Consider the following 24,319-nt stretch of genomic DNA (forward strand, 5'->3'; position numbering starts at 1 on the left):
CGTGGAGAAAATGAATAGGTGACTTTTGGGGTTGGAACCCTTCTCCAGATTGAAAGTAGAGGTGGTGGGGGGAGGGTGGGGGGGGGGGTGGGGGAGATAAACTGGAGGAAAGAAAAAGTCGGAACAAATCAGGGCTGGCAACAGATGACCTCAGGAAGGGTGGGGCCCATAAAGGCCCATTGTTGGCTGGGGAAGATGCAGTTGTCATTAATGGAAATCACAAATATTTATTCTATTTTAAGGAACTATTTTTGTTTAATAATCATTCAAATCATGATTATTTAATAGCAATAACTTTCTATGTCAGGAAAGAACTTGCAAACATAATTGTCAGTTGTATCTTATTTGTTATTGAAATAAGTCAACATAGTTTTCTCTTGGCCTCAAAATCATAGAAATATAGAAACATTGGTGCAGGAGTAGGCCATTCGACCCTTCGAGCCAGCACCGCCATTCAATATGAACATGACTGATCATCTAAAATTAGTACCCCATTCCTGATTTTTCCCCAATATCCCTTGATTCCTTTAGCCCTAAGAGCTAAATATAACTCTCTTGAAAACATCCAGTGAATTGGCCTCCACTGCCTTCTGTGGCAGAGAATTCCATAGATTCACAACTCTCTGGGTGAAAAAGTTTTTCCTCATTTCAGTCCGAATTGGCCTACCCCTTATTCTTAAACTGTGACCCCTGGTTCTGGACTCCCCAACATCGGAAACGTTTTTCCTGCATCTACCCTGTCCAATCCTTTAAGAATTTTTAATGTTTCTACAAGATCCCCTCTCATCCTTCTAAATTCCAGTTAATACAAACCCAGTCGACCCATCCTTTCATCATATGACAGTCCCGCCATCCTGGGAATTAACCTGGTGAACCTATGCTGCACTCCTTCAATAGCAATAATGTCTTTCCTCAAATTAGGAGACCAAAATTGCACACAATACTCCAGGTGCAATCTCACCAGTGCCCTGTACAACTGCACTCCCTCCTTGCTCCTAAACTCAAATCCACTTGCAAGGGAGGCCAACATGCCATTAGCTGTCTTCACTGCCATTGCATCCGTCTCTGTATTAAAGATGCAGTGCTCGGCTGATGGATAAGGGGTTTAGTTTAGAGATACAGTGCAGAAACCGGCCCTTCAGCCCACCGAGTTTGCTACAGTGGCCCTACACACAAACACTATCATACAAACACTAGGGACAATTTAACCAAGCCAATTAACCTACAAACCTGTACATCTTTGGAGTGTGGGAGGAAACTGGAGCACCCGGGGAAAACCAACGCTGGTCACGGGGAGAACGTACAAACTCCGTACACACAGCACCCGTAGTCAGGATCGAACCCGGGTCTATGACGGTGTAAGGCAGTGGCTGAAGGCTTCACTGTGTAAATTAAAATCAAGGATGCACAAACTAGTTATTGAAGTGATACAAATCTCTCAGAGACTGTCAGACTGAAAGAGATTGCAGTTACACCTCATGCTGCCTTGGCGAGGCCACCAGCATAATCAAGGATTAGTCTCACCCTGGTCACTCCCTCTTCTCCCCTCTCCCATCACGAAAGAGGGACAGAAGTGTGAAAATGCACCCCTCCAAATTCAGGAAGTTTCTTTCCAGCTATTATCAGGCAACTGAACCATCCTATCAACATCTAGAGAGCAATCCTGCACTACTATCTACTTCATTGATGACTATCAAACTATTTTTAATTTGACTTTACTGGACTTTATCTTGCACTAAACATAATTTCCTTTATCCTGTATCTGTAAACTGTGGACAGCTCGATTGTAATCGTGCATAGTCTCTCCGCTGACTGACTAGCATGCAACAAAAGCTTTTCCCTGAAGATTGACACAAAATGTTGGAGTAACTCAGCAGGGCAGACAGCATCTCTGGAGAGAAGGAATGGGTGACATTTTGGGTCAAGACCCTTCTTCAGACTTAGACAAAGCTTTCACTGTAGCTCGGTACACGAGACAATAAACTAAACCAAACTAGAAGTGGGATGAGGTGAGAACAGTGTGGTGAGAAGATCCCAGTCAGGAGTTAAGTTTTGGAATGTATGTATAGGGGTCGAGTGAGGGAGACAAGCCAGAAATATATTGCAATAAAACACTGAAGACTGATTTGAGGAGATAGTTAAAATACTGTTTCTAAAGAGAACAGATAGCAATGCTGAAGTTGAACACATTTTTAATGAAAAAAATCCATAAGATATAATTTTCATTGCATTCATCTTTCATTTCCGATGTTGTTTAGTTTAAAACTGAGTGAATATCAAAGCAACGAGAAGGAATTATAATATTCCCACTGCATATTAGTTTCAGCAGATCCCTATTCCAGCATTTGCTGCTTTTAACATAATACTTTAAATGTTTTAAAGTCACTTTTAAAACCTCTTCTTAAACAAAAATAAACTCTTTGATAGAGTAAAGGGGCTTTGAATGATTTTGTGAGCAAGTGATTCCAATTTGGAAGCAAGGATCAAAATAGTTGGTGTTTATTTTCCCATCAAACATGAGAGACAAAGGAGATTTTTGTAGAGGGCCGCCCAAATTGTTTTGAAATAAGAAGCAGAGGAAGTGATTTACTATCATGTGGGCCCATTGTGGCTTGTAACTTGAAGAATGAAGGGAGAAGTATAAACATATTCAGTTCGGTGAAAACACAGAAGGACTTGGAGCTGACAGCTCCAGATGGTAAGCTAACAGGGATAGATGGGCCACACAAGATCCCTCTTAAGATTCAAGTCAAGTCAAAAGTGTTTTATCTCCCAAAATGAAAATCTTATTTGCAGTCGCACACCAGATATGTAAACATAGTATTCTGTAAAACCAATAATAAAAGGTTCAGTGTTAAAAATCCAAATAAATGGACAATAATAGTTTCTATAATAATGTAGAAGAGTGGCACAGTGGTGCGGTGGTAGAGTTGCTGCCTTACAGTGCCAGGGACTTGGGTTCGATCCTGACTATGGGTGCTGTCTGTACGGAGTTTGCACCTTCTCCCTGTGGGTGGGTTTTTCCGGGTGCTCCAGTTTCCTCCCACACTCCAAAGACTTACAGGTTTGTAGGTTCATTGGCTTCTGTAAATTGTAAATTGTCCCTAGTGTGTAGGATAGTGCTAGTGTACAGTGTGATCGCTCGTTGGCGCGGACTCGGTAGGCCGAAGCGCCTGTTTCCACTCTGTATCTCTAAAGTCCCGAACCTTTTAACATCACGTGTTAGATTTTGCATCCAAATATTCTGCAGCAATGCACGTACACTAGCTCTATTTTCAAATACTAATTTGAATAGACAAATTTCTCTTCATAGTTTGAGTGTACAGATCCTGATAATGAGTAATTGAATCACAAAATGATTCAGTAGAGACGGAAACATTATTATCATGCAAGAGTTCCCATTCCTTCTCTCCTGAGATGCTGCCTGACCTGCTGAGTTACTCCAGCATTTTGTGAATAATATGATCATGCAAGAGTTGTCCAACTAGTTGTCATCGTTTGTTGATTATCTACAAATGTTTTCTCTTTACAAGTTTAGCTCAGTTGAGAGGCATAGCATGGAAGCAGGCCTTTCAGCCCATCGAGTCCACACTGACCTTTCACACTAGTTCCAAGCCATCTCACTTTCTCATTCACTTCCTACGTACTAGTTCAGTTTAGTTTATTGTCACGTGTACCGAAGTACAATGAAAAGCTTTTGTTGTGTGCTAACAAGGCACCGTAAAGACAGTACATGATTACAATCGATCCATTTACAGTGTATAGATACATGATAAGGGAATAACATTTAGTGCAAGGGAAAGTCCGATGAAAGATAGTCCAAGGGTCACCAATGAGGAGGTGGATAGTAGCTCAGCACTGCTCTCTAATTGCGGTAGGCTGATTCAGTTGCCTGATAAGGACCAGAAAGCGAGCGGGCAAGATCATCTCTGACCCCTCTCACCCTGGCTACAAAATCTTTGAAGCACTTCCCTCTGGAAGGCTACTCCGGACTGACAAAGCAGCCACAGCCAGACATAAAAACAGCTTTTTTTCCCACGAGTAGTAGTTCTACTCAATAACCAAAGTCTGTAGTCTCTTTTTTGCTCTGGTTTATTTTCACCCACATGTTTAGACCGTAATGGTGTATCCTTATTGTTTTGATGTGGTTATGCTTTATTCCTAATTGTTAACTGTATGTTTGTGATGTCATTCGTGAGCGGAGCACCAAGGCACATTCCTTGTATATGCACATACTTGGCCAATAAAACTTATTCATTTATTCATTCATTCATTCATTCATTCATTCATTCAACAGCTGGAAAGAAACTGTCCCTGAATATGGAGGTGTGCGTTTTCACACTTCTATACCTTTTGCCCGATGGGAGAGGGGAGAAGATGGAGTGGCCAGGTAGCGACTCGTCCTTGATTATGTTGCTGGCCTTGCCGAGGCAGCGTGAGGTAGGGGCAATTTACAGAGGCCAAGTAACCTACAAACCCACACATCTTTGCGATGTGGGAAGAAACCGCAGCGCCCGGAGGAAATTGAAGGGAGAACGTATAATCTCCACACAGACATCACCTGAGGTTAGGATCGAACCTAGGCTCCAGGTTCCAGTGCTATAAGGCAGTAGCTCTCCCAGCTGCCACACCGTGTTGCCCGATTGTTATTATTGAATCTTTCCCCATTGCCTTTCCAGACAGTGTATACCAGATGATGACCACATGGCACATTTTATCTTGTCATTCTATTCAGTTATCGCAAGTCTGGGCAAGCATCCACATATGATTTTTAAAATCTCTAAAGCAGCAGCACTGAAATAAATCATCTGCGGAATCTTGTCCGCAAATTAGCTACTCCACCTTTTACTTTACAAGAGTGACGACACTATTGAACGCTCTTGGCATGTCCCGGTTATTTAACCCTCCCCTTTGTTCACTGGTGAAGTTTTAATATGTCACAAAACAACCTCCATCAGCATGAATTTGATTTTGCCTGATGCTATGTGACAATGTTGGAATGCACGTTTTGGAATTATGTTGAAAGGAAACATTAAAATGTAAAGTTTTCACATTTCTCCAGCAGAACAATCACATCTCATTTGACTCCAATACAGAACACTTTGGAATTCATGCATGGTTTTATTAAACACTACAACCTACAACTAAGCTCTAAACTACATAGACTTGGGGGCATTGGCTTTTGTCTTTTTGCACTATTGCAGTGTGTGTTTGTGTGTGTGTGGTATTGTAGGAATTGTTTTATCTTTTTCCCACATTAGTAATGCTTTGAAAATTGTATGATATTATGTGGGAATGGGAATTATCAGAGTCCAGGCTAAGTGGAGGAGGCCCAGGACAGAAAGGGAATGGGAAGTGGAGTTTAAATGTTTGGCAACGGGGACATCACATCAACCAAGGTGGACTGAATGTAGGTGTTCAGTGAAACGATCGCCCTGTCTACACTTGGTCTCACCGATATATAGGAGTCCACACCAAGATCAGCGGGTACAGTAGATGAGGTTTGATGAGGTTTGATGAGGTACAAGTGAACCTCTGCCTCACCTGAAAGGATTGTCGGGATCCCTTGATGGAGTCCGAATCGTTTGATTAGTACGGGTTATGTGGAGAAGGCAGGAAAATGGGGTTAGGAGAGAGAGATAGATTAGCCATAGTGTTGCCAATTGTCCTGTATTAGCAGGGACATCCCGTATTTTGGGTTAAATGAGTTTGTCCCGTACGGGACCGTTGTCCCGTACGGGACCGTTGTCCCGTATTAATAATAATAATAATACATTACATTTATATAGCGCTTTTCATATACTCAAAGACGCTTTAGAGAACATAGGGAAGTGAATAAATAGATAAATAAGTAAACGAACAGAGAAAGGAGACAGAAGGTGGGGTGACCTTCAGTGGTTGAAGACAGTACTGAATAGGTGAGACTTCAGTGATGTTTTGAATGTGGTGAGTGTGGAGGAGTCTCTGACGGTTTGAGGTAGTGAGTTCCATAGGGTGGGAGCAGCGATGGAGAAAGCCCTGTCCCCCCAGGATCTGAGTTTGGTCCGGATGTGGGGGGATAGGAGATTGGCAGTAGCAGAGCGGAGGGTGCAGGTGGGAGTGTGCCTGTGGAGGAGGTCGGTCAGGTAGGATGGGGCCAGGCTATGGAGGGCTTTGTAGGTCATGAGGAGGATTTTGTACTGGATTCTCTGGGGGATGGGGAGCCAGTGGAGTTTGTAAAGGACGGGGGTGATATGGTCACGGATCGGGGTGTGGGTGAGCAGACGGGGAGCGGAGTTTTGAATGTATTGAAGTATACTGATGATTTTTGAGGGTGTGCCATAGAGGAGGCTGTTGCAGTAGTCCAGACGGGAGGTGATGAAGGCGTGGATGAGGGTTTCTGCAGCTGTGGAGGAGAGGGATGGACGGAGACGGGCAATGTTTTTGAGGTGGAAGAAGGCTGTCTTTGTGATGTGTTTGATGTGTTTGTCGAAGGAGAGGGTTTGATCAAAGATGATACCAAGATTCCGGATGTGAGGGGAGGTGGATACTGGGAGACCATCAATATTGAGGATGAAGTTTTGGGTGGATTTGGTGAGCGTTTTTGGACCAATGATGATGATTTCAGATTTGTTGCAGTTGAGTTTGAGGAAATTATTAGGCCCGATGGGCATTGTAGGCCTGGATGCTGTAGGTCCCGATACTCTAGGTTTCCGACATTTTAGCTCTGGACAGTCTAGGTCCGGAGGCCCGGGCACCTCCATTGGTGGAACGGGAGCACGTGGCCGCTGGCTGGGTGAGGTCACGTGGGGCGCGGGGCGGTGACGTCACCTTGTCCCTTATTTGGGAGTGAGATAGTTGGCAACCCTAATTAGCCATGATTGAATGGCGGAGTAGACTTGATAGACACAAAAAGCTGGAGTAACTCAGCGGGACAAGCCGCATCACTGGAGAGAAGGGATGGGTGACGTTTCGGGTCGAGACCCTTCTTCAGGTCTTGACCTGAAACGTCACCAATTCCTTCTCTCCATAGATGTTACCTGTCCCGCTGAGTTACTCCAGCTTTTTGTGTCTATATTCGGTTTAAACCAGCATCTGCAGTTCCTTCCTACACAGGAGTAGACTTGATGGGCTGGATGGCCTAATTCTGCCCCTGTCACTTATGAACACCAGTTGGAGGAGGTATAGGGGCCAGGTGTTGCATCTGGACACAAAGTGCTGGAATAACTTTCCAATTATTTACATTTGCAACGGTTACAATGTCTCCCAACAGCATCTTCTCACGTAAATCATTTATGAACTCTTATAGATTTATAATCTCTGATGTGCTTGAAAAAGTAATATTTGCTTGGAAGTATATTGGAAATGTGGGGATTCAACCAACCAGGGTCCGGGGTCCCTTGTCCCTCCGCCCAGCCCGGCCGGCAAGCCAGCCGCCGAGGGGCCGAGTGGTCTCGTGATAGCGCGCGCTCGGCTCCATTCGTCGCCCAACCGTCAAACTTCGGCTGGGCTCGGCCGCACCTGACTCGGCTGCGCTGGGCTGACTCGGTCACCTTCGGCTGTGCTGAGCTGACTCGGTCACCTTCGGCTGCGCTGAGCTGACTCGGTCACCTTCGGCTGTGCTGAGCTGACTCGGTCACCTTCGGCTGCGCTGAGCTGACTCGGCCACCTTCGGCTGCGCTGGGCTGACTCGGTCACCGTCGGCTGCGCTGAGCTGACTCGGTCACCTTCGGCTGCGCTGGGCTGACTCGGTCACCGTCGGCTGCGCTGAGCTGACTCGGTCACCTTCGGCTGTGCTGGGCTGACTCGGTCACCGTCGGCTGCGCTGAGCTGACTCGGCCATCTTCGGCTGCGCTGAGCTGACTCGGCCATCTTCGGCTGCGCTGCGCTGGGCTCGGCCATCTTCGGCTGCGCTGCGCTGTGCTCGGCCATCTTCGGCTGCGCTGCGCTCGGCCATCTTCGGCTGCGCTCGTCGTCGTTCATCGGCTCCCTTCGGCTGGGCTCGGCCTCCCGCGGCTCCGCTCGGCCTTGATCGCTCACCTACCTTCGGCCCGGCTCGGAGGATGGCCGGCCGCGGACCGGGACTATGAGGAGGAGGAGGAAGTGTTGGTTTGACAGTTCCCTCTTCCTCCTCTCGAGTAATGAATGAAGAGAGCTCCGAGCCGCCGGCGGCCATGGCCATGCACTGAGTCTGAGAGAGCGGCGAGCCGGTGCCCTGCGTGCTCCCGAACATGTCCTTTTTTAGGCGAAAAGGTAAGGGAGGAGGGGAGAGGGAGGCGGCGCTGGAACTGGAGCAGGAGCAGGCCCTGCTGCTGGCGGGAGCTAGGCCTCCAGCAACCGGCCTCTGCTCCTGCCTCCACTTCAGGCAGGCGACACCCTCTACCCCACCGCTCAGCTGAGCTGACTTCTATTCTCCAATACTGCATTCTATCCGATGCACCGTGCATTCCTCCAAATATTGATGCATTGACATCTAACCCGAACATTTCAATACTTAGAAGCACACAGCAGGAACTTCAAGGGGTCTCTGCGACCCCCCCCCCCCCTCTCCCTGCCTGAGTCTTACAACATAGAGCAGTACAGCACAAGAACACACCCTTCGGCCCACAATGTCTGTGCCTTGCATGTTGTTAGGTAACCTAACCTCACCTGCCTGCACGTGATCCATAATCTCCATACCCTGCGGATTTATGTGCTTATCTAAAACACTCAGATGCCACATTGGTTTCCGTTTGTAGTGCAGATTAATTGGCCAAATTTAGTTCAAGAGTAGGAAGGAACTGCAGATGCTGGTTTAAACCGAAGATAGACACAAAATGCTGCAGCTACTCAGCGGGTATTTTGTATCCATCTTTTAGTTCAAGAGTGCTTAATTGTCCTATGTACAGAAAATGAAACAATGACATTCTTACTTGCAGCATCAAAATAGGCCTGTAAACTCAGACTCATGGATAACATAGTAAACAGAAAACAATCAATCAACTTAAAAGACCCCAAATTAGCACGGAAAGTCTGAAGTTCTTAGCTGCAGCTTTATTCACAGCAATTATTATTGTGTGTGACATGAAGGCGTTGTGGCTTTGAGATGTGCGTTGAGGGGAATGCAAGGAGTAAAGATGCCAGATTATGGACGTCTCAAAATCCTTGGCCAACTTTATGACTGGATTGCACAAACATTAAATGAAGCGTGGGTTGCTTGTTTGTGCAATTTACCTACCTCACCTGCGCAACATTATAGTGTTTACAGACTACTATGTTTACATATTCTGTTTGTGCTGCAGTAAGTGAGAATTTCATTGTTCTGAATGGGACATCGAACAAGAAAACACTCTTGACGTCTTGGAAGAGACAAGTCTAAAATTGACCGATGACAAAGATGCTGATGAGGGTTTTAGCAATCGATGAGGTGTCAGAGTCAAACAGCTCAGAAACAGGCCCTGGCTTTGGCTCACTGGATCCATGCTGAACCATCGCGCACTCATTTACATTAATCCAACATTCCCATCAACTCCTCCCAGATTCAACCACTCATAGTCATTGTCATGGAGCCATGGGGTCGGACAGCATGGAAATAGGCCCTTATTTGCCCACACCGACCAACATGCCCCATCTACACTAGTCCCACCTGCTTGCTTGTGGCCCATATCCCTCTAATCCTATCCTATCCGTGCATCTGTCTCAATGTTTCTTAAACATTCACTCAGTTCCACACTAGGGGGACATTAACAGTGTGACTAGTCAACTTACTGACCCGCACATATTTAAGATGTGAGAGGAAACTGGAGCACCTGGGGGGGAAACCTATACGTTTGCACAGGGAGAAACTTCAGACTTCAGGGAGACACAAAATGCTGGAGTAACTCAGCAGGTCAGGCAGCACCTCAGGAGAGAAGGAATGGGTGACGTTTTGGGTCTATCTTCAGGTTTTGCAATGCTTGGTTAAGAATACTAAACTTCTTATATCAAATTAAAATTAATGATATTTTCTCTGGAGCGTCAGAGATTGAGGGGGGACTTGATAGCAGTACATAAAATTATGAGCGGCATTGTTAGCGACAGTCGGAACCTTTTTCCCAGCGTGGAAATGTCCAATACTAGAGGACAAAGCTATAAGGTGAGAGGGGGAAAGTTTAATGGAAATGTGCGGGGCAAGTTTTTAACGCAGTGAGCGGTGAGGGCCTTGACATATTATCAGGAGTGGTGGTGGAGGCAGTTATGATAGTGGCATTTCAGAGGCTTTGAGGTAGGTGCATGGAAGTGGATATGGATCACGTACAGGCAGATGAGATCAGTTTAACTTGGCATCATGTTCAGCACAAATATTGTGGACCGAAGGGGCTGTGCCCGTGTTCTACTGTTCTATGGCCTATGCTTTCATCTAGTGCTAATGTCCACAAAGTACATATATTTGGGGAGGAAGTAACACCAGAGGAGGGGAAAGTGAAGGATTGATGGGTATTGTCAGCATACATGTGGAGACTGGTGCATTTGGATAAAGCTGCAAAGGGGGCAGTGCGCAGATGAGGCAGATGGATAAAGGTGCAACCAAAGGGAGATAAACTATTGGGGCTGGGTTTCTCGCTATAACCGGGTAGATAAGAATGGGTGTAAGCAGAAGCAGTCCCACTCTATTGAATGTCGGTGGACGTTGTTATGCTCTGAAGAAAGGTTCCGACCTGAAACGGCACCCACTGTTTTTCTTCAGAGATGCTGTCTGACCCACTGAGTTACTCCAGCACTTTGTATCTATCTTCATCATGTTAATGGCTTCAGGCAAGTTGTAAAGTCATACAGCACGGAAACAGATCCTTCTGCCCAACTTGGCCATGCCGACCAAGATGCCCCATTTACACTAGTCCCACCTGCCCTAGTTTGGCCTATATCCCTCTAAACATTTCCTATCCATGTACCTGTACAAAAGCCTTTTAAATGTTGTTATAGTATCTGTCTCAACTACCTCCTCTGGCAGCTCGTTCCATATACCCACCTCCATCTGTGTGAAAAGGTTGCCACACAGGCTCCTATTAAATCTTTCCCCTCTCACCTTTAACCTATGTTCCCTGGTTCTTGATTCCCCTATTCAAAGATACTAGAGGAATAAGATGGACCACTCCGTTGAAATCGCCTATACTGAAGTGTAGTACGCAAAGGAGCGCCATTTTAGTAGACAAAACCCGCCGTTCGCTATGCCTATCGCAGTGTAATCAGTGTTGTGGGGGAACAGTGTGTGTGATGATCCCATAAAAATGCAGAATATATCTCATCTATCAATTCGTTATTTTTCTTTTAAAATGTTTCTGCAAATTTCTGCCTACTAAAATGGCGCCATAACATACAACAGTTTTTAGGGTCGAGTGGTCTATCTTGTTCCTCTAGTATCTTTGCTCCTATTCGAGATAAAAGACCCTGTGCATTTACCCGATCTATTCCCCTCGTGATTTTATACACCTCTATAAGATTAACCCTCATCCTCCTGCAATCCAAGGAATAAAATACTAGCCTGCCCAACCTCTCCCTATAGCACATACTCTTAAATATAAATATAATATAAATGGGAAACATGCCCTCAGGATAGGATGAAATACTTGGTCCATGTCTTTTCTTCTGCTCCTCAAATTTATCTGCTCTCTGACAGCGTTGCCCATTGAAATTAATCCCTAGATCCCTCTCTTCACTTTTAAAGAATTTATCTAGTTGTAACCAAAGATTGATACAAAAAGCTGGAGTAACTCAGCGGGTCAGACAGCATCTCTGGAGAAAAGGAATAGGTGACGTTTCAGGTTGAAATCCTTTTTCAGTGTAATTTTTTGTGTCTATCTTCGGTTTAAACCAGCTTCTGCAGTTCCTTCCTTCACATTTTATCAGGTTGTAAAACTACTTTGACAGATTCTGTTTATGTTAAAATTCCTGCAAGTATTCAGAATATTCCTTTAAAAAAAAAACTAGCTTCACATGCAGAATTGTGTTCTGCCCATTGACTTTAATTAGGACCCCATACTGTACGCCCGATATTTTATAGGGTTTTGTGTGAAAGAGTCCCACAGAACATCTGTGGAACTTACGGCATCTGACTATTGACTATCTGACATGACCTCATGCATGTGCTGTTTGTTTTTGACTGAGGGCACAAAGCTCCCTTTTATTCAGTGGTACTTAATAAGAGCTAATTCATGGAATAATAGTCGTGCAGGAATGAATTAACCGCCGAGAATGGACTTGAAAGAAAGAAAACCTGCCTGATAACTCCTCTTGAGAAAACAAAATGTTAAAGGGCAACTGTTAACTTTTAGCGGCGGCACAGTATTTCAGCAGAGAGCTGATTCTTTACAGCGCCAGAGACCCGGGTTTGATCCTGACTACGTGTGCTGTCTGAACAGAGTTTGTACGTTCTCCGGGTGTTCCGGTTTCCTCCCACTGCCCAAAGATGTACAGGTTTGTAGGTTAAGTGGCTTCGGTAAAGATCGTAAATTGTCCCTATTGTGTAATATAGAGCAAGTGTACAGGGATCACTGGTCGGAGCAGACTTGGTGCGTCTAAAGGACCTGTTTCGGCGCTGTATCTCTGAACTAAAATAGGGCAGCACATACTATAGTCTACATAGATATAAAAGTGATAGGACTTAAAATTCTTATTCATCACAAGCAATATATTTGTCACAATAATAATTAAAAACATTGTTTTTAGGTTGGGTTATCCCTTTGCCCATAAGGATTGATTTCTTGAGTCATTATATAGTCAACATTATGCAAATATAATCGAGCACTTTTCTGTTTAAAAAAAAAGAAATATATTTTAATTTGTGAGGGAGGACAAGTGAACAGGAGGCACCAACAGCCGTCAGTATTCATCAATGTGCTTACGATCACTGTAAGATGAGACTACTTATTTTTAAGTCATTACTGCTGACTTTGCTCTTAAGGTGATTCTCTCTTCTCCAAAAGAAAGATTCCCATTTATCTCGCATATTGCGGTGAATAAAATACTTTGGAAGCGTGGCATTAGTTGTACAGGAAGTGCAGCAGCTTATTTGCATTGCACGAAGTCAACAACCACCTCAATTACAGTAGAGAGGCGGAGCGGAAGAGTTGTTGCCTTACAGCACCAGAGACCCGGATTAGATCCTGCCTACGGGTGCTGTCTGCTCGGCGTTTGAATGTTCTCCCTGTGACAGCCTGGGTTTCGCCTGGATGCTCCAGCTTCCTCCCATATTCCAAAGAAGTGCAGGTTTGTTGGTTATTTGGCTTCTGTAAATTGTCCCTAGTATATAAAACTAGAGTACGGGTTGATCGCTGGTCGGTGTGAACTCGGTGGGCCAAAGGCCCTGTTTCCATGTTGTATCTCTAAACTCTAATCCTATTTCCAGGAAAATATGCCCTGCCTCTAAGAACTCCAGTACCTCAACCTCTGTGAACATTATCTATTTAGATGGAGTACGCCTGTATATTTATTGAATTTCTGCATTGGAAAGCAACTTGGTGGCATCTAGAGGAATTTCTGACTGCTTTTGATCTTTCTGGTTACTTGTGGCTTAGTTGATTTATGTACCATTCACCTATCAGAAAGTTATGGGTTTGGGCTCCATTCTAGAGAACAGAATACAAAGTTTTATGCCAATGCTTTAATGGAGGTGGCAGTATCAAAAATCTTCGCTGGGGCAGTAGGTATATTTTATGGGTTAAGTATAACATATCTCTTCAGCGTTCTACCCAATGTGTGCCCATTAAATGAAGTTTGCAATGAGTTTTATATCCATGGAAGATGTTAGATAGGTCTTGGCTCCATGTCTAAAATTTCTGGGAGACTTCAATGGAAAGCAATTATCTATATTCCAAGCTGGAGAGGGTGCACAGAAGATTTATGAGGATGTTCGTGGGCTTGAGCTACAGGGAGAGGTTGAGCAGGGACTCTATTCCTTGGAGCTCAGAAAGATGAGGGATGATCTTATAGAGAGGTATACAACATCATGAGAGGAATAGAACACGAGTCCCTTGCCCAGAGTTGGGGAATCAAGGACTTTAAAGTACCAGATATTTGCAGGTATTATCATAACATGCAGGTATATCATAACGTTTAAGAGACATTTTGAGCGGCACATGTATAGGATAGGTTTAGAGGGATATGGGCCAACACAGTCAAGTTGGACTAGTGTAGACTAGTGTAGTTGTCTAACGTGGGCAAGTTGGGCCGGAGCCCGTTTCCACACTGTATGACTATAATGTACGAAGCTTAACTTAAAATGAGTATCGCAAAATGAAGTCAAAACTACAGCTACATATAAAGTAATTTGAAAACATTTAAAAAAAAATGTGATATGTATTTGGTACAATATATTAAAACAGGATTAAAGCAGAAGGATTAGCTTCTGTGTGATAGTGGTCATTTTAGTGTCCTTGACTTTCCTGTGCTGTTATGAAATCGGTTCCCTGTGATATCGCACAAATGCTCTGCGTCTGAGCGGTGATGACATGACGTAGAACCGCTCAAGGCAGATGCTTCATAAATATAGTCCAAGATGACCTTGTTGCTAAACATGTCATTGTAAATTCTATGATGGGTAGATAATTCAAGCAGAAAATATGGAACATAATAGATAGGATTGTTCAATTTTAAACAATGAAGGAGAATGACAGTATTCTTTTGCATGAGTTTGCCTAGATGGCTATAAACAACTATGTCAGAAGATTGAAGGTATTTATTTCACAAAATGCTGGAGTAACTCAGCGGGTCAGGCAGCATCTCAGAAGAGAAGGAATGGGTGACGTCCTCCAACCTCATCTATTGTATCCGCTGCTCTAGATGTCAACTTATTTACATCGGCGAAACCAAACGCAGGCGTTTCGCTCAACACCTTCGCTCAGTCTGCCTCAACCAACCTGATCTCCCGGTGGCTGAGCACTTCAACTCACCCTCCCACTCCCAGTCTAACCTATCTGTCATGGGCCTCCTCCAGTGCCATAGTGAGGCCCACTGGAAATTGGAGGAACAGCACCTCATATTTCGCTTGGGCAGCTTGCAGCCCAGCGGTATGAACATTGACTTCTCCAACTTTAGATAGCTCCTCTGTCCCTCTCTTCCCCTCCCCCTTCCCAGTTCTCCCTCTATCTTCCTGTCTCCACCTATATTCTTCCTTTGTCCCGCCCACCTGACATCAGTCTGAAGAAGGGTCTCGACCAGAAACGTTACCCATTCCCTCTCTCCTGAGATGCTGCCTGACCTGCTGAGTTACTCCAGCATTTTGTGAATAAATACCTTCGATTTGTACCAGCATCTGCAGTTATTTTCTTACATGTCAGAAGATTGAAATCTGCAGTACTGAAGTTATTACTGTGGTGGGGTAAAACACCTAACCTCGGTTCCCAATTTCCCGAACATGAATATACTTGAATGCTGACTTGTATCTGATTAGCAAATGTTTTCTATGAGGTATAAATGGCAAATAGTGACCTTGTCAATTGGGGGAAGATCTGTTTTGGGTGCTATTGAATGTGCCATAAACCTCTATTATTGATGCACTTTGCTTTTCATCCAGTCCAGATACAAGAAAATTGCCATTAGCTATCTATGTTCCCTCTGCATTCATCCTCCCAAAGTCCAACACCTCACACTTGCTTGGATTAAACTTCCGTCTGCCATTTCCCCGCCCGTTTCTGTAGCTGATCTATAATCCCGTTGTATACTTTGTCAGCCTTCCTCACAGTCCGCAACTCCACCAATTTTGGTGCTGTTTGCAAACTTATTAACCAACCCATCTACATTTACGCCCAAGTCATTTGTATATATCGCAAACACCAGAGGTCCCAGCACAGATGCCTCTGGAACTCCACTGGTCACAGTCCTCCAGCCAGAATAAAAGCCCTTCCATCACATCCCTCTGTCTTCTATGAGTTTGCCAGCTCTGAATCCAATATTGGGATTTCTCCCTATCACATTTCCTTACTCGTGTGTCGGAGGAACAGCAGATGCTTCTTTACACAGAAGATAGTCACAAAATGGTGCAGTAACTCAGAGTTAGGTCTCTCCTGACTCAATCTGAAGAAGGGTCTTGACCCAAAATGTCACCTATTCTTTTTCTCCAGAGATGTTGCCTGAGTTACTCCAGCAATTTGTGTCTTACTTCAAGATTATCAATCCAGGTACTGCTCCAGTAAAATAGAAGCATAAAATGCTGGATCCAGCATTTTGTGTCTATTTTTACCTTGCTCATCATTTTCAGTTGTCAGTCTGTCTCCAACATCCTACCAATAAACCTGTTTGAATGTATGATCACTGTTTATATAAGGAATTGTTTCCATGTGGGATCTTGCCTTTTACCAGTTTTTACCCATGCCTCTATATCTTGTGCCATTAATTGTAGAAGTGCTTTCAATTATCCTTTTCTACTAAATCATTGTACTTTTAATGGCCTTTCGCTCACCTTGTGTTATTACTGAAGACTCCAGGGTCCAGAGTTGTTTTTATCCGGAAATAATAAGTATGTCTTTGCAGGGCATGTCATGCATGTATTTCCACACGAGCTTGATGGCTGTGCAGTTATTACTGAGGTAGACTTTCTGCCTTTGGTTGAAATTCATCTAGGTATTGTGGAAGCTCCAATAACACCTTCATGCTCATAAGTTCATAAGTTCTACGAGCAGAATTAGGCCATTCGGCTCATCAAATCTACTCCACCATTCAATCATGGCTGACCTATCTTTCCCTTGCAACCCCATTCTCCTGCCTTCTCCCCATAACCTCTGACACTAATCAAGAATCTGTCAATCCCCACCTTAAAAGTATCCATTGACTGCCTCCTCAGCTGGCTGTGGCAGTAAATTCCACAGATTCACCACCCTCTGACTAAAGCTGAACCTGATGCCAATGTCCTCTATCTGCACATGATCCATATCCCTTCATTCCTTGCATATCTACGTGCCTATCCAAAAGCCTCTAAAATGCCGCTACTGCTTCTACTCGCATTAACACCCTGGCAGCACGTTCCAGGCAATCACCACAATCTATGTTTAAAAAAGAAAACTTGTCCCACACATCTCCTTACAACTCCTCTAACCTTAAACCAATGCCCACTAGACTTTGACGTTTCCAGCCTGGGAAAAAAGGTATTGACTGTCTATCCTCTCGTAATTTTATATACTTCTGTCTGGTCACCCCTTGACTACAGTTCCAGATAAAACAAAGCAGGTTTCCCAACCTCTCCTTGTAGCTAATACCCTCCAATCCAGGCAGCATTCTAGTAAGGTTTCTCTGTGCCCTCTCCAAGATTGGACGTTTCTTTAGGAAGGTGATGAGGTGGAATTCCTTTAGACAGAGGGTGGTGAGTCTGTGGAATTCATTGCCACAGAAGACCGTGGAGGCCAAGACGATGAATACTTTTAAGGAAGAGATAGACCGATTCTTGATTAGTATGGGTGCCAGGGGTTATGGGGAGAGGCAGGAGAATGGGGTTAGGAGGGAGAGATAGATCAGCCATGATTGAATGGCGGAATAGACTTGATAGGCCACATGGCATAATTCTGCTCCTATCACTTATGAACTTAAAGCTATTTGTTCCTACCTTTTTCCGTCAATTTCATATATGACAAATAATACTTGTTCTATGCACTGTTTCGTAGAAGTAACAGAGCCAATTTGTCATAATCTTACTTCTCAGTTTTTGATTAATTGGGAAGAGATTTTTTTTTTTCAGTCTGTGCAATTTCCATACAAACCAAATGATTTTCCTGAAATTTATTGATAGAGTTCTTCAGGGTAGTCTTCAAGGTATAATATTATTCAGCTTATGGCTTCAATAACTTTTCCTTTATTTTGCCAAAATATTAACATGATTCCAAAGGTCCTCTGACAATGAAGCCATGTAAGAGGTGGCAAGATGGCGCAGCGGTAGAGTTGCTGCCTTGCAGTGCCAGAGACCCAGGTTCGATCCTGATAAAGGGTACCTTCTGTACGGAGATTGTACGTTCTCCCCTTGACCTGCGTGGGTTTTCTCCGGGACCACCGGTTTCCTCCCACACTCCAAAGACGTACAGGTTTGTAGGTTAATTGGCTTGGTATAATTGTAAATTGTCCCTAGTGTGTGGGTCGGATAGTATTACTGTGTGGGGATCGCTGGCCTAGGCGGATTCATCTAAGTTAAACTAACGAAGGCCTCAACTGTGCTCAGACATGGCCTGGAAAATAATATTTATGCCACACAAATGCTACAACTGACCATCTCTAACAAGAGAAAATCTGGTCAACGCTTTGTGACGTATCCCCCTGCATCAGTATCTCAGGCCACCATTAACCAAGAATGTAATTGAATTATCCACAGGCATTCTGCAGTAAGTGATTTGTCTTCAGACTTCCCAAAATCTTTACACAATTGGTACAGTGGTGCAGCTGGTAGAGCTGCTGCCTTACAGCGCCAGAGACACGGGTTTGATCATGACCTCTGGTGCTGTCTGTGTGGCGATCACACGTTCGCCCTGTGACCGCGTGGGTTTTCTCCGGGTGCTCTGATTTCCTCCCACATCCAAAACACACGCAGGATTGTAGGTTAATTGGCCTCTGTAAAATTGCCCCTAATGCGTAGAGCATGGATGCAAAAATGGTATAATATAGAACTAGTGTGAACAGACGATCAATGGCAGGCATGGACCTGGTGGGACGAAGGGCCTGTTTCCATGCTGTCTATTTTAATTTCAATTTCACAAGGGGCAGGGCAGAAGGAAGATTAAATACTCTTCATTTGCCTCGATGGACACAGCATCAATAAACATAAGATGCCTGAATTCATCCAGAGCAAAGTGTAATACATATTTGACTCCTTAACTATCATCTTAAATATTCCCTCCCTTCATCATCATTGTGCCTGTATTGGAGTCTACAATTTTCATTGCAGCAACTTGATAAAGGTTTAGTTTAGAGATATAGCCTGTAAACAGGCCCTTCAGCCTATCGAGTCCGAGCCAACCAACGATCACCCTAGACTAGTTCTATCCTACACACTGGGGACAACTTACAGAAGCCAATTGACCTACAAACAGGGACATCTTTGGGATGGAAACTGGAGCATCCAGAGGATACCCACGCGGTGTCAGGGAGAACGTGCAAACTCCGTACAGATCAAACCCAGGATCAAACCCAGGTCTCTGGCACTGTGAGGCAGCTACTCTACCGCTGCGCCACTGTGCCGCCCTGTGTTATCAAGTCATACAGCATGGAAACAGGCACTTTGGTCCAACTTTCCCATGCCGACCAACCAAGCATCTAAACTTGTCCCACTAATGTACGTTTTCTTATACTGCATCACTGATTTAGATTTCCCCAGACTTATATGGACATAGGCAGCTGATGCAGTGGAACGTCTATCTTATTTTTGCATCTCATAATTTTATATACTTCTGTCAGGTCTTCCCTAGACCTCTGTTCCAGATAAAACAATGCAGGTTTCCCAACCTCTCCTTGTAGCTAATACCCTCCAATCCAGGCTGTATTCTAGTAAGGTTTCTCTGTGCCCTCTCCAAGATTGGAGGCCTGTGACCAGTGGAGTGCTGCAGGAGTCTGTGCTTGATCCACTGATGGTTGTTATCTACATTAACGATTTGGATGACAATGTAGTTAACATTGTTTGCTAAATTTGCAGATGACACCAATATTGGCGTTCTAGTTGGCAGTGAGGAAAGAAGAGGAGAGGATGTTCCAATAGTGGGAGAGTCTAGGACCAGAGGTCACAGCCTCAGAATTAAAGGACGTTTCTTTAGGAAGGTGACGAGGAGGAATTTCTTTAGACAGAGGGTGGTGAATCTGTGGAATTCATTGCCACAGAAGGCCGTGGAGGCCAAGTCGATGAATACTTTAAAGGCAGAGATAGACAGATTCTTGATTAGTACGGGTTTCGGGGGTTATGGGGAGAAGGCAGGAGAATGGGGTTAGGAGAGAGAGATAGATCAGCCATGATTGAATGGCGGAGTAGACTTGATGGGCCGCATGGCATAATTCTGCTCCTATCACTTATGAATCTTATGAAAGCTATTTGTTTCCACCTTTCTCTTGTCATTTTCATCTATGACAAATAATTGTTCTATGCACTGGTGTAGAAGTAACAGAGCCAATTTGTCATGATCTTACTTCTCAGTTTTTGTTTAATTGGGAACAGCCTTATGTGGAAATATATTGCCAATTCTTAATCGTTACTGAGCCTAAATACTAGCATTTCCTATCAAAATAGTGCTGAGTATTGCTTTGTTACACCGGCTACAGTAATTTGAGACAGAGGCTCACATAATATTTGGGGATGTGCAGTAATACTCTGCTTGCTAGTGAAGCTTACATCCTCTGGACTGGCAATAATTCAAAATCAGTTGCGTTTTAAAAGAGCAATATTCAGCAATTTACACAGTCTATGTGTTGAAACTGTTGTAGCAGTGTTTAGTTTAGAGACATCAAATGGAAACAGGCGTTTTGGTCCACTGAGTCGACACCCACCATCGATCACCCGTTCACACTAGTCCGATGTTATCCCACATTCTCATCCCATCCCTGCACAATTTACAGAGCCCAATTAACTTACAAACCCGCACATCTTTGGGATGTGGGAGGAAACCCAAGCACCCAGAGGAAACTTATGCGGTCACAGGGAGAACATGCAACCTCCACACAGACAGCGCCCAAAGTCAGGATCGAACCCCGGTCTCCGGCGCTGTGAGGCAGCAGCTTTAACAGTTATCATATCATATCATATCATATATATACAGCTGGAAACAGGCCTTTTCGGCCCTCCAAGTCCGTGCCGCCCAGTGATCCCCGTACATTAACATTGTGCCACTGTGCCACCCATCTATGTTGAATCAACACAATTTATGTTTTGGTGTTTAGAGGAAAATAAAGTCCTGCTACTGAATATCGACGTTATTTCTTCACAGGCAGTTGGGCAAGCACACACACACACAGCAAAGAAAAGCAGAACAATAGTGTTAAAATTTCATCCATTTACTTGCACTCAATTTTCAAATATTCTCAGACCACAGAGGTTGGTAGTAGATGAGAGGACAGTAAATTTAGTTTAATTTAATTCAGAGATACAGAGCGGAAACAGGGCCTTCGGCCCACCGAGTCGGCACCGACCAGCGATCCCCGCATGCTAACACTATCCTACACACACTAGGAACAATTTACATTTACACCAAGCCAATTAACCTGCAAATCTGTACGCCTTTGGAGTACCGTACCGTTATTCAAGAAGGGCAGCGTGTTCAAGCCAGGTAATTAAAGGCTGGTGAGCCAAGCATCTTTGTTAGGACAATTATTTGACAGGAGAATGTTCATGTGGGTAGGCAAGAATTAAACGAGGAGATACGAGTCGTCAGCTGCTGCAATCTCTTGCTGGAGAAACCTAACTGGTCAGGTGGCATCACTGGAGGGAATGGACAGACAATGTTTCAATTTGGGACCCTTCAGGTAGTGAAAGTAGTCTGTGTGAACTTCGGCAAGGCCTTTGTCAAACTGGTCCACAAGGAAAGAGCTCATGAGTTATCTTGTAATTTAACAAAATGGATCCAAAATTGGCTTGGTGACAGGAAGCAAGGAGTGATGGTTGATGGTTGTATTTATGGTAATGACAGGTGGTGCAGCCTTAATTTGGAAAAGGGTCCTGAAGAGATTCACCTGTTATCTAGGCTCCTGGAGTATAGCGAGAGGTTGGATAGACTGAAGCTTTCATCTTTGGAGCATGGGAGACTGAGGAATGACATTGAGTAAAGGGCCTGTCCCACTTAGGCGATTTTAAGGCGACTGCCGGTGACTAGGCTGTTGCCGACAGTTCGCCGGGATGTCGCGGGCATGATCGTGAGGAGTCTTCAAAGAATCATAGTGGATCTCAACGCGTCGCTGAGAAATCAACCGGTATGAAATTTCTCGGCGACAGCTAGTTTGTCGCCAGGTATCGTTGCTTATTGCGGGCGCTGTCGCATGCTGTCCCCAGGTTTGCTAGGTTTTCTTAGATGCATTTAGAAGCACGTAATATTAAATTAAGTAAAGTCATTTGAAGATACCATAAAATAGTTGTGTTTAACCAATTTATTTACCGTCAGGACATTTGACAGTTAGATTGAAGGCGACAGTTTGACGATCAGGTAAGCGTAGGAAATCTTTGCGATGTTTATGGCCATCAGCGCATTTAAAGTAGGCTCCCAACCCAGATATGCAACCCAGAAACCAGATATGCATCTCCCGAACATTTTCAAAGAATGCCCACACTCCACACAAAAATCCATTTAACCACTTTTAAAATTAAATTTCTTAATACTGCTATTAGTAAACTGGAAGTCAATCCAGTTTATGCCTTGTTACCGTGAAGCTTGGCTTTCAAGTAAACCCGGGCAAGATGTTATATTTCAAAACTCTCAAGTAATTACCGACTTGTCAGTGATTTCAGCGAAAATGAGGACTCCGGAGAAGGATTGATAAGCGTGGGAATTTTGCGATGTTTCCGAAGACGGTGTAATCTCGACCTGACTCGGCAGGGTCGTGGTCATTGTCGTAGGATAAAAGAAAATTTCGGCGATCTGCTACGACTTTGACAGTCGCCGGCAGTCGCCTAAAAAATTGCCTAAGTGGGGCAGGCCCTTAAGAAGAACCTGCAGATGCTGGTTTATACCGAAGATAGGCACAAAATGCTGGAGTAACTCGGCTGGTGAGACGGCATCTCTGGAGAAAAGGAATAGGTGACGTTTTGCGTCGAGACCCTTCATTAAGGAGGTGTACCTGTTCTTGAGGGGTATGCATAAAGTAAACACTCACTGTCCTGTTCCCACAGTGGAGGATTCTATTAGATCTGATTCCTCTTGGCTCCAGCGACTCGGGTTCAATCCTGGCCCGTGGTGCTATCTGTGTGGAGTTTTCCTGTTCTCTCTGTAACTACTTTTGTTTTCACCTGACTGCTGTGGTTTCCTTCCACATCTCAATGATGTGTGGCTGTGTGGGTTTTTTAGCCGGTATAAATTGCGCCTCATGTTTAGGTGATGGGGTGGGAGTTGATCGGAATGCCACAATTTACTAATTTGCAGTTGACTTGAAGATTAATGGTTTTGTTGATGGTGAGGATGGCTATCTTTGGCTACGGAACCATACTGATGAGATGGTAAGACGTGCAGAGCAATGGCAGATGGAATTTAATTATGAAAAATGTTTGGTTCGGTTTAGAGATACAGCGCGGAAACAGGCCCTTTGGCCCACCAAGTCCGCACCGACCAGCGATCCCTGCACATTAACACTACTCTACACACACTAGCGACAATTTTACATTTACACCAAACCAATTAACCTACAAACCTGTCCGTGTGGGAGTGTGATCAATGTGTTTTGTGAAGGTTAATAAGGTCAAGGCATGTAGGGATCTTAGTGTATGGGTCCAAGGATCCATGTACATTAAGTAGGTGGTTGATGTAGCATACAGAAGAGTCCAACTTTAGATAGTTCCTCTGTCCCTCTCTTCCCCTCCCCTTCCCAGATCTCCCTCTATCTTCCTGTCTCCACCTATATCCTTCCTTTGTCCCGCCGACCTGACATCAGTCTGAAGAAGGGTCTCGACCCGAAACGTAACCCATTCCTTCTCTTCTGAGATGCTGCCTGACCTGCTGAGTTACTCCAGCATTTTGTGAAATAGCGTACAGAAGAAATGCCTTCATTAGTCAGATATGAAATATAATAGCAGAGACATTATGCACAACATCAGTTAGGCCAAAGCAGGAATACAGTGTGTTGTTTTGGTGGGCAGTCTGGGACCAAAACATGGTTATACTGCAGTAGGTACAGTGGAGATGCATCAGAATGCCTCCTGTGATCGAGCATCTTAATTATACAGAGCGACTGGAAGCCCAGGAATGATTGGGTTGACATATGGCGAGCGTTTGAAGGCATGGGCCTGTACTCGCTGGAGTTTCGAAGGATGAGAGGGGACACCATTGAAACTTACCGAAAAGGGAAAGGCCTGAATAGAGTGAATGTGGAGAGGATGTTCTACTAGTGTGAGCGTCTCAGAGCAGAGGCCATAGCCTCAGAATAAAAGGACATACCTTTAGAAAGGAGATGAGAAGGAACTTCATTTATCAGAGGGTGATGAATCTGTGGAATTCATTGCCATAGATGGTTGTGGAGGCCAAGGCAATGGATATTTTTCAAGCAGAGATTGACAGATTCTTGATTAGCAGGGGTGTCAGGGGTTATGGGGAGAAGGCAGGAAAATGGGGTTGAGAGGGTAAGATAGATCAGCTATGATTGAATGGCAGAGTAGACTTCATGGGCCAAATGGTCTAATTCTGATCCGAGAGCTCACGAGCTAATGACTGGAAAGATTGAATTTGTT

General features: G+C 44.4%; 1 protein-coding gene across 3 annotated transcripts in view; it reads left to right on the plus strand.

Moving 5' to 3' along the window:
• Nucleotides 1–7,932: 7,932 nt before the first annotated feature.
• Nucleotides 7,933–24,319, plus strand: part of akap10 (A kinase (PRKA) anchor protein 10) — a 120,980-nt gene continuing 104,593 nt past the window's right edge. The window contains exon 1 of one of the 3 annotated variants that reach the window (XM_078422419.1): nt 7,933–8,232. In XM_078422419.1, the coding sequence (XP_078278545.1) occupies nt 8,211–8,232 (22 nt within the window). In that variant the 5' untranslated portion in view covers nt 7,933–8,210. The remainder of the gene's footprint in view (nt 8,233–24,319) is intronic. The other 2 variants (XM_078422416.1, XM_078422418.1) reach the window with 2 other exon arrangements.

This window comes from Rhinoraja longicauda, chromosome 26 (assembly GCF_053455715.1).
Source record: "Rhinoraja longicauda isolate Sanriku21f chromosome 26, sRhiLon1.1, whole genome shotgun sequence".
Lineage (NCBI taxonomy): Eukaryota > Metazoa > Chordata > Chondrichthyes > Rajiformes > Arhynchobatidae > Rhinoraja > Rhinoraja longicauda.